Source organism: Misgurnus anguillicaudatus, chromosome 6 (assembly GCF_027580225.2).
Source record: "Misgurnus anguillicaudatus chromosome 6, ASM2758022v2, whole genome shotgun sequence".
NCBI classification, from domain to species: Eukaryota; Metazoa; Chordata; class Actinopteri; order Cypriniformes; family Cobitidae; genus Misgurnus; species Misgurnus anguillicaudatus.
Genome location: NC_073342.2, coordinates 20,177,310 through 20,190,238, shown reverse-complemented (window position 1 = coordinate 20,190,238; position 12,929 = coordinate 20,177,310). Strand labels below are relative to the sequence as shown.

The window sequence follows — 12,929 nt, the reverse complement described above, 5'->3', positions numbered from 1 at the left end:
TTATTACATTTATAATAAATAATAAAATGTATAATTGTTGTTGAGGTATACTTGGCTGTTTAATAACTCCGATGCGGTAGGTGGCGCTATACACTGGTCTGTTTTTGCCAGCAGTTGAGTAGAGCAAGACGTAAACAGAGCGGCATGATCATCGTTACAGATGCGATGTTTGTAATACAAAAGCCAATTGAACATGTAACTTGTTTGGTAAAGTTTATTTAATAAGTTTGCCTGTGATTAATCCATTTTAACTCCTGCATTTGAGTTATTTTAATGTAAAAATGTCAACGCTCGTTCTGGACAATGGTGCATACTATGCCAAAATCGGATACAGCCATGACAAAGTCAGGTAAAGAGCATTAATGCACCGTTATTATTTAGTAAATCGCTTTTGTATAAAGTTGATTTTGGTGGTCACGTTGAGTTCCTCTCGCCTTAGTGTTATTCCAAACGGTCAGTTCCGAACAAAGACCTCCAGATTGAAGACGTACACTGCCAGTCAGCTGGATGAAATCAAAGACCCGTCTGGACTCTTTTACATCCTTCCTTTTCAAAAGGTACCGTCTGTATATTCATTTTGTGAAGGTCAGAGATATAATGGCACTGTTTACTTTATGCAAGACACAAATGTTCTTCCTACTGAAAAATCGAGCATAAGCTATATTTTATTAAAAAACCGTCCACTGTCTTGCATCTATTTAGGGATATCTCGTAAATTGGGATGTGCAGCGCAAAGTATGGGACCACCTGTTTGGAAAGGAGATGTTTAAGGTATTTGAACAGACATTTTCTGATTTATAACTTGCATTACATTTTGAGCCTGTATACAAAAGTTCATTTCAAGATTATAAAAACTGTAGCCACTTGTATTATTTTTGTTTAAGGTGGATTTTGCCGATACCAACATTGTGATAACAGAACCGTACTTTAATTTCACCTCAATTCAAGAATCCATGAATGAGATTTTATTTGAGGAATATCAGTTCCAGTCAGCCCTCAGAATTAACGGTGAGTTTTGGATTGGCTTTACAAAAGTGCACAAGTAAATTATAATAAGGAATTTAACCTGATTAGATTATGTAGGTGATGTGCTGATGTTTTGTTGCAGCTGGATCTTTGAGTGCCCATCAATACTTCCATGAGAATAACTCGGAGCTGTGTTGCATCGTGGTGGACAGTGGTTTTTCCTTCACCCACATTGTCCCTTATTGCAGGGGAAGAAAGATGAAAGAGGGGATATGCAGGTGAGCCACCAATTTAATTTTACGTTTATTCATTTAGCATTGTGACTTAATGAGGAAGCATTTAACACGTCTTAATTTTAAGTCAAGCACAGATAATGTGTTTAATTTTACACACCTTCTAATTCCTAGGATAAATGTAGGGGGAAAACTGCTGACCAACCATTTAAAAGAGATTATTTCATACAGGTAAGGATGAGTTTATGTGGTTCATTTTAGCACTTTCTCCAAGCAAATAAGGTTTGAAAAATGTAGAATAAGAAAGTTTTAGGAATATGGAGCATCATATTTGGATCTACCTAACTATGAGCTTGTGGCTCTGTCATTTTTAAAGGCAGTTGCATGTAATGGATGAGACCCATGTGATCAATCAAGCCAAGGAAGATGTGTGTTACGTGTCACAAGATTTCTACAAAGACATGGAGATCGCACAGTAAGTTAGCAGCAGATATTTCAAAAGCCTTTCATTGCATGAGCAAAAGTAAAAATGCAGTAAAATGTAAATAATGTTTGTGATTTAACAGATTGAAAGGAGAAGATAATACAATAATGAGAGATTATGTGCTGCCAGATTTCAGCTCTATTAAAAAAGGATTTTGCAAGGTAAGCATAAAAGTTAAATTATTTTGCACCATTTTTAAGCTCCTAGGTTTCTGTTACTCTTACTGTGGGTTCACACCAGCCGCGTTTGAGGTGTCAAATTCACATCTGTTTTGAGTTTACTCGCTTCATTCGCGCATGAAATTCTAGTCATCGAGACATTCACGCGGAAATTCGTGACATGGGAGGGGCTTCTGCGACTCCGCTCGCTTCATGTAATCACGTCACTACTAAAGCAAGCTCCTGATTGGTTAACACAGCACGTTTTTCTGCCAAAGTTAAAATTTTCAACTCGTGCATTTCCTGCGGCAACGCTCAATTCGCGCCATTCACATGAACGAGGCGGAATCGCGTCTACCGCGCCTCTCTAAACGCCTCATTCGCGCCGCGAGACCTCCAGACGCGCGTCAACCCGTCTTTACATTGACTTAACATTGAAATCACTCGCGCTTGACGCCTGTGAATGCAGCATTACCGATGGGTTCACACCAGCCACATTTGAGGCGTCAAATTCGCGTCTACCGCGTCTAGTTTGCAGCTTGAACATTTTGAGTTTACTTGCTTCATTCACGCGTGAAGGCCGCGTGTGAAATTCTAGTCATCGAGAAATTCACGCGAAAATTCGCGTCATGGTAGGGACTTCTACGACTCTGCTCACTTCCTATAATCACGTCACTACTAGAGCAAGGTCATGATTGTTTAACGTGACGCGTTTTTCCGCCAAAGTTAATTTTTTTTTCCTTGCACGTTTCCTGTGGCAAAACTCAATTTGCGCGAATGAGGCGGATTGGCATCTACCGCGCTAAACGCCTCATTCGCGCCGCGAGACCTTCAGACAAGCGTCGACACGTATTTACATTGACTTAACATTGAAATAATTCGTGCTTGACGCCTCTACCATGGCTGGTCTGAATGCAGCATTAGAGTTATGGCCATGGAGCTAAAACGTGGTTCTCTACTTGAGGTTTGTCTTGTGGAACAGAAAAAAACTTACAACCTTTAATGCTATAGGTCCTATTTTACAAGGCAAGAATTTTTTTTCATTCTTTTATAGCCTCTAGAGGAGATGAATTTTACAGGCAAATATAAGACTGGGGAGCAGATTTTGCGACTCAACAACGAAAGGTTTGCTGTCCCAGAGATGCTTTTTCACCCTTCTGACATCGGTATTCAGGAGATGGGTATACCAGAGGCTTTGGTCAACTCCATTAACAACATGCCAGAGGGTAGGAAGTTTTATTTATCTTCATTACATACAAGATATACAGGTGTAACATTTTCCTAATATATGTATTGTCTTTGTATTCAGAGATGCAGCCTCACCTCTACAAGAACATTGTTCTTACTGGTGGCAACACCTTGTTCCCAGGATTCAGGGATCGGGTTTACAAAGAAGTCCGTGCCCTCGCTCCTGTAGAATATCAAGTTCGTGTCGTGCTGCCACAAAAGTATGCTTTAATTTTAATTTAATTTTATAAGAATAATTTTACATTTTGCATAAATAATTTTTGCTGACTGAATATACCTTCTGTACTTAGTCCCATTTGCTACCCGTGGGAAGGAGGAAAGCTATTGGCAGAAAACCCGGACTTTGAAGAAATGGTGGTCACGCGAGATGATTATGATGAAAATGGACATTATGTATGCGAGGAAAAGTTTGATATTTAATTTGTCTGCAGACACAGAAGAAACAAAATGAGCACAACTCATGCATCTTTGATGCCACACATTGACATTTTCACATGACAGTCTGTGTGGTCTGTTGAATAATGTGATGGAACCCTTTATTTTCTTTAAAAAGTTTTTGTATATACTGTATGTGATATAAATAAAAATCTTTTTTTACTCGCAGTGGTCTACAAAATAAATGCAAATTAATTGAAATAACTGAAGAATAACCGCAATAAAGCCTGCTGAACGATTTACTTTCATAGATTTTAGTGTACCCGGATTGATAAAATGTCATTTATAGATTATGTTTAAGTCGTAACATTGTTTATTCACATAAAATGTATAAAGCGCATTATCTTGTTTACTTCGATTCAGTCTTTCACAGCAGCGCGTGACCGCTGAGCATAGTCGACGCAGGTTGCAAACGGCGGGAAAATCACTTGAGGCTCGAGCACAAACTGACGACCAACGTTGTTGTATGTTTTTGTTTATAAACGATTCTTAAAAGTTTTATCCTTTTGGTTAGAGTAATAATACATTTGTGAAGGTAATTAGACATTGCGTTGTTTCATAGAATAAAATAATTGTGGCCATTGGCTGAGGTCGTCTGGTAAGGTAAGTTAAGTTGAAAGTGATTAGAATCTTACAGATGCGATGACAGAATATAAGCTTGTTTTTGGGAAGTAATACGTTTTACTGAATAAAATATCTATTGATGCTTCATCGAGATATCAGATGCAAATCATTTACGTGTTTAATAATTATATAAATAACGTTACCACAATAATAAACTCTGTAACGTTAGTCAAGCTATAGTTCGTTATTAACTACTTATTTCGTCAATAATAACTTTTGTTTTTGCGACATAAGTGCATAGATTTGGATAAGATACACCTTATACTTTGGGACTATGGCGGCATCAGGGAGAAAACAGAATAAGAAGATCAAACACACTGATAACTCGACAGATCTGAAGACGTTTGACTTCGATACAGAGGAGAAGAAAGAGCTGAGCGGATCTGACGATGATACAAGAAATGGTCTGTCTGTTTTTTTTACCTTTTACAATACAAGTATGGGATCTGAACATGCAATGTCGTGCTGTGCTATTTACGTTGTAGTCATTACGCTGAATGATATTGAAATTAAATTATAAGTTAGAAAACATATGGCTATGATTCATGTTTGTTTACTGTATTAAGGTTATCGTTGTAATTGTTTTGCTGCATTAGAAACTCCAATTATTGACAAGCCTGCCAAGAAACGACCAGCAGATGCATTTGATGATGATGACCTGAATGTAGGCGTGGGGTGAGTACTAACGTTGGCTTACATTACAATGCAATATTCCCTGAATAGGCGAAATCATTTCCTGTGAATGCTGTCTTTATCTCAGGAATGAAGTTCAAACTATGCTGGAAAGATTTGGTGGTAAGTAAAGTAAACTGCAATACATATATTGGTGATTCTCACGAAATCCAGACTTTCAAGGTGTCCAGCATCAGATTTGTTTAAAAGCCCTTGAAGCCAATTTTTCTTTTGCACGTTATTTTTACTATTAACCATTATTTTTAGAGGACATAAACATATTTCCTATAGAATTATTTACATTTTTTTTAGATTATCATTATCAAAAATTATCATTACCGCAACATGATATTACATTAAATCTATGCATTAACAAACTCATGTTTTGGTAATGAGAACTAAAAAGTTGTTTAGGTACTATGACAAACAAAATTTCAACTTTTATCTGGAGAGAAATATAAAGAACTGTTTACCTGGTACCCATCTTGAGTGTCACAGTAAATTATGTCCCTTCCAACAATTTTTTTTTTTTGAAAATGTTAGTTTCTTGAGGACTTAAAAATTGTTGCGGAGGATGAGAAAAATATTCTCGGACACATTTATATTCCTTATTATTTTCTCTACATTTACCAATGATCACCAAATACCACATGGTTCTTTACTGTAAATGTTTATATTATAACTGCACTGAACCTTTTTATTTTTTAGATTTTTTTAATTATAAATATTTCCATGTCAAAGAACCCAAATCCAGTCATGGAAACTTTGCGGTAATGAAAAAATTCCCCTTAAATGTGGAAAAAACAACAAAATTGGTTTGTATGATGTCATTTAAAATCATGTGCAAAATAGTACATGAAGAGATGTTTGTAACTGTATGCTTCTTACTTTTGATACTCTTACTTTGCATTTACTTTTTTCATCAAAATGTTTCATGACACCTCACAAGTCTAATTTTGCGAGAATCACCCATATGTAATACATTTACATGTATGCATTTGCTAATGCTTTTATTTTGACCGTATGTGTGATCCCTGCAATTGAATCTATGACCTTTGTGTTAATAAGGGACCTACAGAAACTGTAGCTGTACTAAGATTTTGACAGTGCTGATATTGCTATGGGGTGGTTTCCCGGACATTGTTTAGATTAATCTAGGACTAGGTCTTAATTCAAATTGGAGTAGTTTTAAAAAACCTTACAACAAAACAATACTGGAGTGTATCTTGAGACAAAACAATGGCAATGATTTATGTTAAGAAAGGTCAGTAGAAGGTGTTTTTAAATTCAAAGCTCAAACATGCACTTAAATGTCCTAATTTAAATTAAGGCTTAGTCCTAGATTAATCTAAGACCTGTCCTGGAAACTGCCCCTATATGTTTTAATATATAGATTATCTGTTTTACACTGATTAACACACCCAATGGAATGATCATGTAGCAGACATCAGCAAGGCCATGCAGTCCAAAAGGAAACGCCTGGAGGCTCTTACCAAAATCTCTTTAAAGGGTAGCACACAAAAACTGGAGCAAATGTGGAAAACTCAACAGAATCAGAGGTAAGTAAACAAGCACTATATGAAATATGGCACTTTAACTCTAATGTGCAGTAAGAGATAAATACTTCATTGTTTCTTGCAGGCAGAAGCTGACACAGGACTATTCCCAGCAGGTCTTCGGTGTCCTACAGCAGTGGGAAACTGATGTTCAGAAATCAGAAGAACAAGAAGAAAAACTGAATGTAAGTACAGAATAAAGATAACAATGGTACTTAATAAAAAGATAGGATTTTCTTTTTAAAAAGGACATTTCACAATACTTTTTTAAGATTTAAAATAATTATTTGGTGTCCCCAGACTCAGAGTACGTATGTGAAGTTTTAGCCAAAAATACCATATAGATAATTTATTATAGCATGTTAAAATTGCCACTTTGTAGGTGTGAGAAAAAATGTGCCATTTTTGGGTGTGTCCTTTAAAAGCAAATGATCTGATCTCTGCCCAAATGGCAGTGCTGTGGTTGGATAGTGCAGATTAAGGGGCAGTATTATCCCCTTCTGACATCACAAGGGGAGACAAATTTCAATGACCTATTTTTTCACATGCTTGCAAAGAATGGTTTACCAAAACTCAGAAACTGGGTTGATCTTATTTACATTTTCTAGGTTGATAGAAGCACTGGAGACCCAATTATAGCACTTAAACATGAAAAAAGTCAGATTTTCATGATATGTCTCTTTTAAAATGTAGACATTAATCACAATAACAGCATCATAAGCTAATCGGAAGGATTATGGTTCTCACATAAAATTTATTTAACACCCCTCTTTTGCAAATATTTGAAGTAAATGTCTCGCACGTTGCCTTTGAACTTCATAATTCCTGTTTTCACAGAATTTGTTTCGCCAGCAGCAGAAGCTCCTCCAGCAAGCAAGGGTTGTGCAAAACCAAAAAATGAAAACCATCAAAGAGCTATACGAGCAGTTTGTCAAGGTTATAGTAGTCATCATTAAATGTTTGAAATTGAAGACCAACATTTTTCCAATGGACTCATTTGTTTATTTCCCTAAAGAAAATGGAAGAGATGGAGAAAAGCCATGAAACTTTCCTGCAGGGCACCCAGATGGAGCTTAAAAAGGAGATGGCCCTGCTGCAGAAGAAGATTATGATGGACACAGTGAGTGTATTGAGAAAGGTTAAACACATGGGTCTCCAATGTTGTTCCTGAAGGGCACCTGTTCTGTATATTTTAGTTCCAACCCTACTCCAAAACACCTGCATCTAATTTTTAGGTAACCCTGAACAACTTGATTAGCAGGTTCAGGTGTGTTTGATTGGGGTTGAGACTGAAATCTGGAGGACATGTGCCCCCCAGGAACAAAGACCCATAATTTGACACAAACAAGATTAGGGGGCAGTTTCCCGGACAGGGATTAGACTAGTCCTAGATGTAAGAGCTGTCCAAATCGAAACTGACATACCTTAAAATACATCACTGCCCTTTGTTTTGCCTCAAAATGCACACAAGTAATGTTTTTAGTAAGACATATTTGTTAAAACCAGTGGCAGCCAGGTGACTTCTTTTTTCGAGGGCCCTCGATGCGAAGTTCGTACAAAATGTTTATGACAAAAGAGACACCCGCGTTTGCCAGATACTCGCATAATCTCATGCGTAATCAGAGTTTACTGTTAAGGGAGTGTTTTGTGTGTATTTTATGAACGTGAGCGTCTCTTTAATCATAAACGGTTTTGATGTGTGTGCAGCAGGCACTTATTTTAACAAAACACGTGATGCACATGGTTTACATGACGCAACAAACACATTTTGAAAACGCAAGCAAAACACGACACTTCGAACACTTATTTTGAATTAGTCACAAGCCGCCATATTTCCTAATTAAACTAAGGCCCAGTCCTGTCTTAAGATAATCCCTGTCTGGGAAACCACCCCTAGGTGTCTAATTGATGTTAAAAAGTCTGCTTTAAGTAGCCTTTACATAAAATGTGATATACATACTTAATTTTCTTACAGTCTTTTTATTGAGAAACATGTTATGGAACAATGTTCAGTGCAACAATTAATGTAAGGATAGATCCATGAACAACTTACAGAAACTCATTCTGTTTATGTTTCATAAATTTCATAAATGAAATTTCTTTTTTCCACAGCAACAACAGGAGATGGCCAATGTTCGGAAGTCTCTTCAATCCATGCTGTTTTGAAAATATCTATTCGAATTTCATCTTTTGTTCAAATTGAATTTCAACAGAAAGTTTTTTTTAAAGTTCCTATAAATCACTAAGTGATCTCTGTGTTTTCTTTTGCAACAGTTTGTGCATTTTAATACATAATTTCCCTCTTGTTGTATGATAATAAATTGTTATCCAAGTAGATGAATGTGTTTATTTATGCATAATGCAGAGTTGTGATGTAAAGTATATTCTTAGCTTTATGCTCTTTTTTACACTCTTACAAATTTTCCATGGTTTAAAAGTAAAAATAATATGTGACCTTGGACCACAAAACTAGTCATAAGTAGCAGGGGTATATTTGTAGCAATAGTCAAAATATATATGAGTGTTGTATGGGTCAAAAGTATAGATTTTTTATGCCAAAAATCATTAGGAAATATGTTTTATAAATCTTCTACCGTAAATATACCAAAAATATATTCATTATTAGCAATATGTGTTGCTAAGGACTTCATTTGGACAACTTTAAATGTGATTTTCAAATTTTTTTTTGCCCCCTTCAGATTCTAAACCTAGTTGTATTAAATATCGTCCTGATGTAAATCTCAATAAAAATTGACCTTTTTTGACTGGTTTTGCGGTACAAGGTCACATATGTTGTTAGGTCTATATTTGAACATAATATATAATAAACCATAACAAGTGTTATGTAAAATCATATTAATTCATTTTAGTTACAGTATTTAAGTTTATATTAATTTAAATGAAGTTTTTGACAAAAAAATACCTAGTTCAAAGAAAATAAATATATGGGATAAAAAAAGAAGGAATATGTTTTGTTTATTTCAAAAAAGTCAAGGCCGCCTAGCCATGTGCCGGAAGTGACGCAACCGGAAGAAACGAAAACTTACGGCGGTGCTTTCCATTGTGACTACGCGGTAGCAGTTGAGATTTTTGTATTTTTTAGTGGTATGTTGTGAAAAGATGGTAAGCAAAATATAACTTATTTCTTATTCACAATACAAATACTCACAGACGCATTTGTGGATGTAAAAAGCGTTATGTAATGTGGATTCCGAACCGGTTCTTATCTGTGAAGGCACAGATCGCCTCAGTAATGTTGTTATAAACACCCGGATGATCACCAGAGTTTTACAAATAAGACGAAAGCAGTTTTACATGCCAACAATGTTATAGCTTACTCGTAACTTACTAACTAAGTTATGTAAACAACTATTAAATGGGGATTATTGTTGGATAACGTTACGTAGTCATGGTAGCATTCACTCTTGTGTTTCCTGTCATAGATTCTACAACACACACTCGGTCAACTGTAGTCAAACTACAAACAAAAGCCATAATCAGAACTGATGGAGGATATTCAGGAGAACTCAGGAGAGCCCAGCAGTCCTCTCTACAGTCCCAGGGTGGAGCCAGACACTCCTGACCATTTGAATAATGCTTGTTTATTGAACGAGAGTGATTTCCTTTGGGACGAACCTGGAGTTTCTCGTGAATCGTCCTCTACTATCGTCCCTGAGACACCTAGGTATTGCGTTAATAACATACCGGCCTAAAAGGGAATCTGGAGTTTTTTAAATTAAATGACACGACACTGATATGTTTTCCTTTACAGCCCGCTCACTTACAGAAGACGACGATATTCCCAAAAAGATGTGAACATGAGTGCAGTAAGATTAATGCTTAGACTCTAACATTACTGTTATGCTTAAAGGTGCAGTGTGTAATTTTTAGAAGGATCTCTTGACAGAAATGCAAAATAATATACAAAACTAAATTATCAGGGGTGTATAAAAACCTTTTTATAATGAACCGTTATGTTTCTATTACCTTAGAATGAGACGTTTTTATCTACATACAAAGAGGGTCCCCTTACATGGAAGTCGCCATTTTGTGCCACCATTTTTCTACAGAAGCCATTTTTTTACTAAGTTGTCTCCGATGATGACATGTTTGTCCGGTGGCGGCTACCGTAGGTTCTCTACGTGTTTCAAAAGCAAGGGGTGAGCAGTGGACTAAGCCGTTGGTTGCAATTCGCAACTTCACCGCTAGATGCCGCTAAAATGTATACACTGCACCTTTAATGTTGGCTTTTGGGCACACAATCTCACCATTTCATTTGCAAATTTTAGGCTACTTCAACAGAAATCCGAGAAAACATTCCAGGATACCTCAGCACAACTCCGAGTTCCCAAAGGACGCTCAAGCGCCGTAAGCTGGATGACTCGGATTCAAACACAAGCGCCTGGGGAAACTCTAGCGATATACCGGAAACAAACGGATTCGTAACTGCTTCATCTCTTTTACCCTCTGAATTTTTATGGTTGGAGTCTCCGCGTCCACCGCCATCCTCATCTTTTCCAGCCTTTTCATCCGTCAAACCCTCTTCCTCTGCTGGGTCTTCTACGTGTGCACTTGGTCAACCTAGTTCTAGTGATCAGATCTGTTTAAATGGGTCGTTAACAAGAGCTCGCACTTCTAAGCAGAAGACGCAAAGCACAAACAGTGGTAGAAAAAAGACGAACAATATGAAGACTCGATCTAGAACCTCTAAAAATGCTCCAGCGGAGACTAAAACAGACTTTCCTATGCATGAATTACAGGATGAAGGTTTACCGCTTGATCCAGGTATGAATAACACGTTGAATATTGGAAAGAGTGTATTGCGTTAGCAGCGCAAGAGGTCATAGGTTCGATTCCCAGGGAACACATACTGATTATATTGTAAATGGATAAATGCATCCAGTAATACCTGGAAAGATCATGGAATATTGTGTGGGTTCAATTATGTAAACTATGTACCTAATGAATTGTTGTTTGTTTATAACAGAGAGGCTGTGTGGACCATTAAATGCATTCACATATCACATACCAGAAGATGTTGTCATCATAGAGGATGATGCTGATGATGATGATGCATCCGAGAGGATGGTTCGGTCTGTCCAGATGGCTGAAGATGAGGCCTACGCCAGAAGCCTTCAGGTCAGACAACCTTTAATTCTTCAATCATGACACATGGGATTGCATGCATGATGTGGAAAATGCTTAATGCTACAGAAACTAAACTGGGTAACGAAGCGCTTTTTAACTTAAAATCCCTTGTGCAAAATACAGGAACAGTTTAATATAGAGCAACGTATGGAGCAAGAGCAGCGAAGACAACAGAGCAGACCACCAAACAGAAATCATCACAGTGCCATGGTTGATCCGTATGTCGGCCTGGGATGGATTCCTCCTTGGGCTTCCATGATCAACTCGCCATCATTCTCTCCCGGAGCCCCTGAATTCCAGCATATCATGTTTGGAGAGCCACCTCGTACGTCTCCTCCCAGTTCATCCCGATGGATTAGTTCAGATTTGATTTTGATCTCATATGGATCAAATGTGTCTTTATTTTTGGACAGGCAGACAACAAGGACAGCGTCAGACTGGCAGAGGTCGCAATTCCCGGCGCAGACCAGCTTCTAACTTGCAAATGGATGTGTTCGATGACCGTCAGGGAAATAATTATGAGGTTTGTACTTCATATGAACTGTGATTGATAAAATCATCAATTATTTCCAATCTGATTTTATTATTCGCCCTGTCAGGCTCTTTTAGCATTTGAAGAGCAACAAGGTGCTGTGGTAGCCAAAAACACTTTAAGTAAAGCAGAGATCGAAAGGCTGCCCATAAAAGCGTACGATCCTGAACACAGCGCAGGAAAGACAGAGTAAGACACATTTGTGCATAAAACAAGATGCCAGGATTATCCATAATGCAATGTTTTAATTTCAAACTGTGTATAATTTTACAGTTGCCAGATTTGTTTCTGCGAGTACAAGAAGGGTGAGCGGCTCAGAATGCTTCCTTGTCTCCATGACTATCACGTGAAGTGTATTGACCGCTGGTTAAAGGTGGGCTTCACCTATATGACCCCAAATTCATAGTTGTGATGTTTTGTAAAATTTACAATAATTTAATGTTTCGCTCACAGGAGAATGCCACCTGCCCTATCTGCAGAGCAGATATAACAACATGTGGTGATTTTTCGTAAGGATGCATTTGGGAACATCAGGATTTAGTATCTACCTCAGTGCTGGTCGTGGGATCCTCTGTCTGACTTTTAATGTTACTGTTAAGTGTTATTAAACACTTTTTAAATGCATTGTCCAAAGGTTAAACCAGAGAAAGTCACTGCCAAGCAACTGGATTTGTTTATTTAAAATTATTTTTTAAAACATCATTCACTCCAGTAAAAGCAAACCTGTTAACGGCAATAAAACATTTTGTTCTGCATTTTCAAAACGTTTTGTTTTTCAAATAAACTCAATTTATATAATTTCTATTTTCTGAAAGAATCGTTATTTGACAATATGGGTGCCAAAATGTGTGTGTAAAGTGTAATTTGAAAGGG

General features: G+C 37.2%; 3 protein-coding genes across 4 annotated transcripts; all 3 read left to right on the top strand.

The window, feature by feature from the left end:
* The first annotated feature begins 101 nt into the window (after positions 1 to 101).
* actr6 (actin related protein 6) lies at positions 102 to 3,692 on the top strand. Its single transcript, XM_055192749.2, has 11 exons — positions 102 to 349; positions 440 to 557; positions 703 to 771; positions 885 to 1,008; positions 1,109 to 1,244; positions 1,374 to 1,430; positions 1,576 to 1,674; positions 1,766 to 1,844; positions 2,896 to 3,067; positions 3,151 to 3,289; positions 3,380 to 3,692. The coding sequence occupies exons 1-11, from the start codon at positions 282 to 284 to the stop codon at positions 3,507 to 3,509; spliced, it is 1,191 nt and encodes a 396-aa protein (XP_055048724.2). The 5' UTR covers positions 102 to 281; the 3' UTR covers positions 3,510 to 3,692.
* A 295-nt stretch (positions 3,693 to 3,987) lies between these two features.
* sycp3 (synaptonemal complex protein 3) lies at positions 3,988 to 8,711 on the top strand. 2 transcript variants are annotated; one of them, XM_055192751.2, is made up of 9 exons: positions 3,988 to 4,127; positions 4,383 to 4,552; positions 4,745 to 4,823; positions 4,909 to 4,943; positions 6,262 to 6,379; positions 6,462 to 6,561; positions 7,214 to 7,312; positions 7,392 to 7,496; positions 8,489 to 8,711. In XM_055192751.2, the coding sequence occupies exons 2-9, from the start codon at positions 4,423 to 4,425 to the stop codon at positions 8,540 to 8,542; spliced, it is 720 nt and encodes a 239-aa protein (XP_055048726.1). In that variant the 5' UTR covers positions 3,988 to 4,127; positions 4,383 to 4,422; the 3' UTR covers positions 8,543 to 8,711. The 2 variants fall into 2 exon arrangements, with proteins under 2 accessions (XP_055048726.1, XP_073724820.1); XM_073868719.1 differs by lacking the exon at positions 8,489 to 8,711 and adding an exon at positions 8,352 to 8,402.
* A 633-nt stretch (positions 8,712 to 9,344) lies between these two features.
* Positions 9,345 to 12,858, top strand: LOC129434230 (uncharacterized). The gene is made up of 10 exons (XM_073868718.1): positions 9,345 to 9,499; positions 9,820 to 10,061; positions 10,149 to 10,203; positions 10,666 to 11,161; positions 11,364 to 11,515; positions 11,648 to 11,849; positions 11,938 to 12,047; positions 12,124 to 12,245; positions 12,330 to 12,429; positions 12,510 to 12,858. Exons 2-10 carry the CDS (start codon positions 9,883 to 9,885, stop codon positions 12,567 to 12,569), a joined length of 1,476 nt encoding a protein of 491 aa, XP_073724819.1. The 5' UTR covers positions 9,345 to 9,499; positions 9,820 to 9,882; the 3' UTR covers positions 12,570 to 12,858.
* The last annotated feature ends 71 nt before the right edge of the window (positions 12,859 to 12,929 follow it).

Excerpts from the sequence above, each read along its gene's own strand:
- LOC129434230 (XM_073868718.1), top strand. The coding sequence starts at position 9,883 with ATGGAGGATATTCAGGAGAACTCAGGAGAGCCCAGCAGTCCTCTCTAC. Across the intron at positions 11,162-11,363 it reads AGGTTTACCGCTTGATCCAG|AGAGGCTGTGTGGACCATTA; the intron begins GTATGAATAACA and ends TGTTTATAACAG. Across the intron at positions 12,246-12,329 it reads CACAGCGCAGGAAAGACAGA|TTGCCAGATTTGTTTCTGCG; the intron begins GTAAGACACATT and ends ATAATTTTACAG.
- actr6 (XM_055192749.2), top strand. The coding sequence starts at position 282 with ATGTCAACGCTCGTTCTGGACAATGGTGCATACTATGCCAAAATCGGA. Across the intron at positions 772-884 it reads TTGGAAAGGAGATGTTTAAG|GTGGATTTTGCCGATACCAA; the intron begins GTATTTGAACAG and ends TTTTTGTTTAAG. Across the intron at positions 1,245-1,373 it reads ATGAAAGAGGGGATATGCAG|GATAAATGTAGGGGGAAAAC; the intron begins GTGAGCCACCAA and ends TCTAATTCCTAG.
- sycp3 (XM_055192751.2), top strand. The coding sequence starts at position 4,423 with ATGGCGGCATCAGGGAGAAAACAGAATAAGAAGATCAAACACACTGAT. Across the intron at positions 4,944-6,261 it reads TATGCTGGAAAGATTTGGTG|CAGACATCAGCAAGGCCATG; the intron begins GTAAGTAAAGTA and ends ATGATCATGTAG. Across the intron at positions 6,380-6,461 it reads AAAACTCAACAGAATCAGAG|GCAGAAGCTGACACAGGACT; the intron begins GTAAGTAAACAA and ends TGTTTCTTGCAG.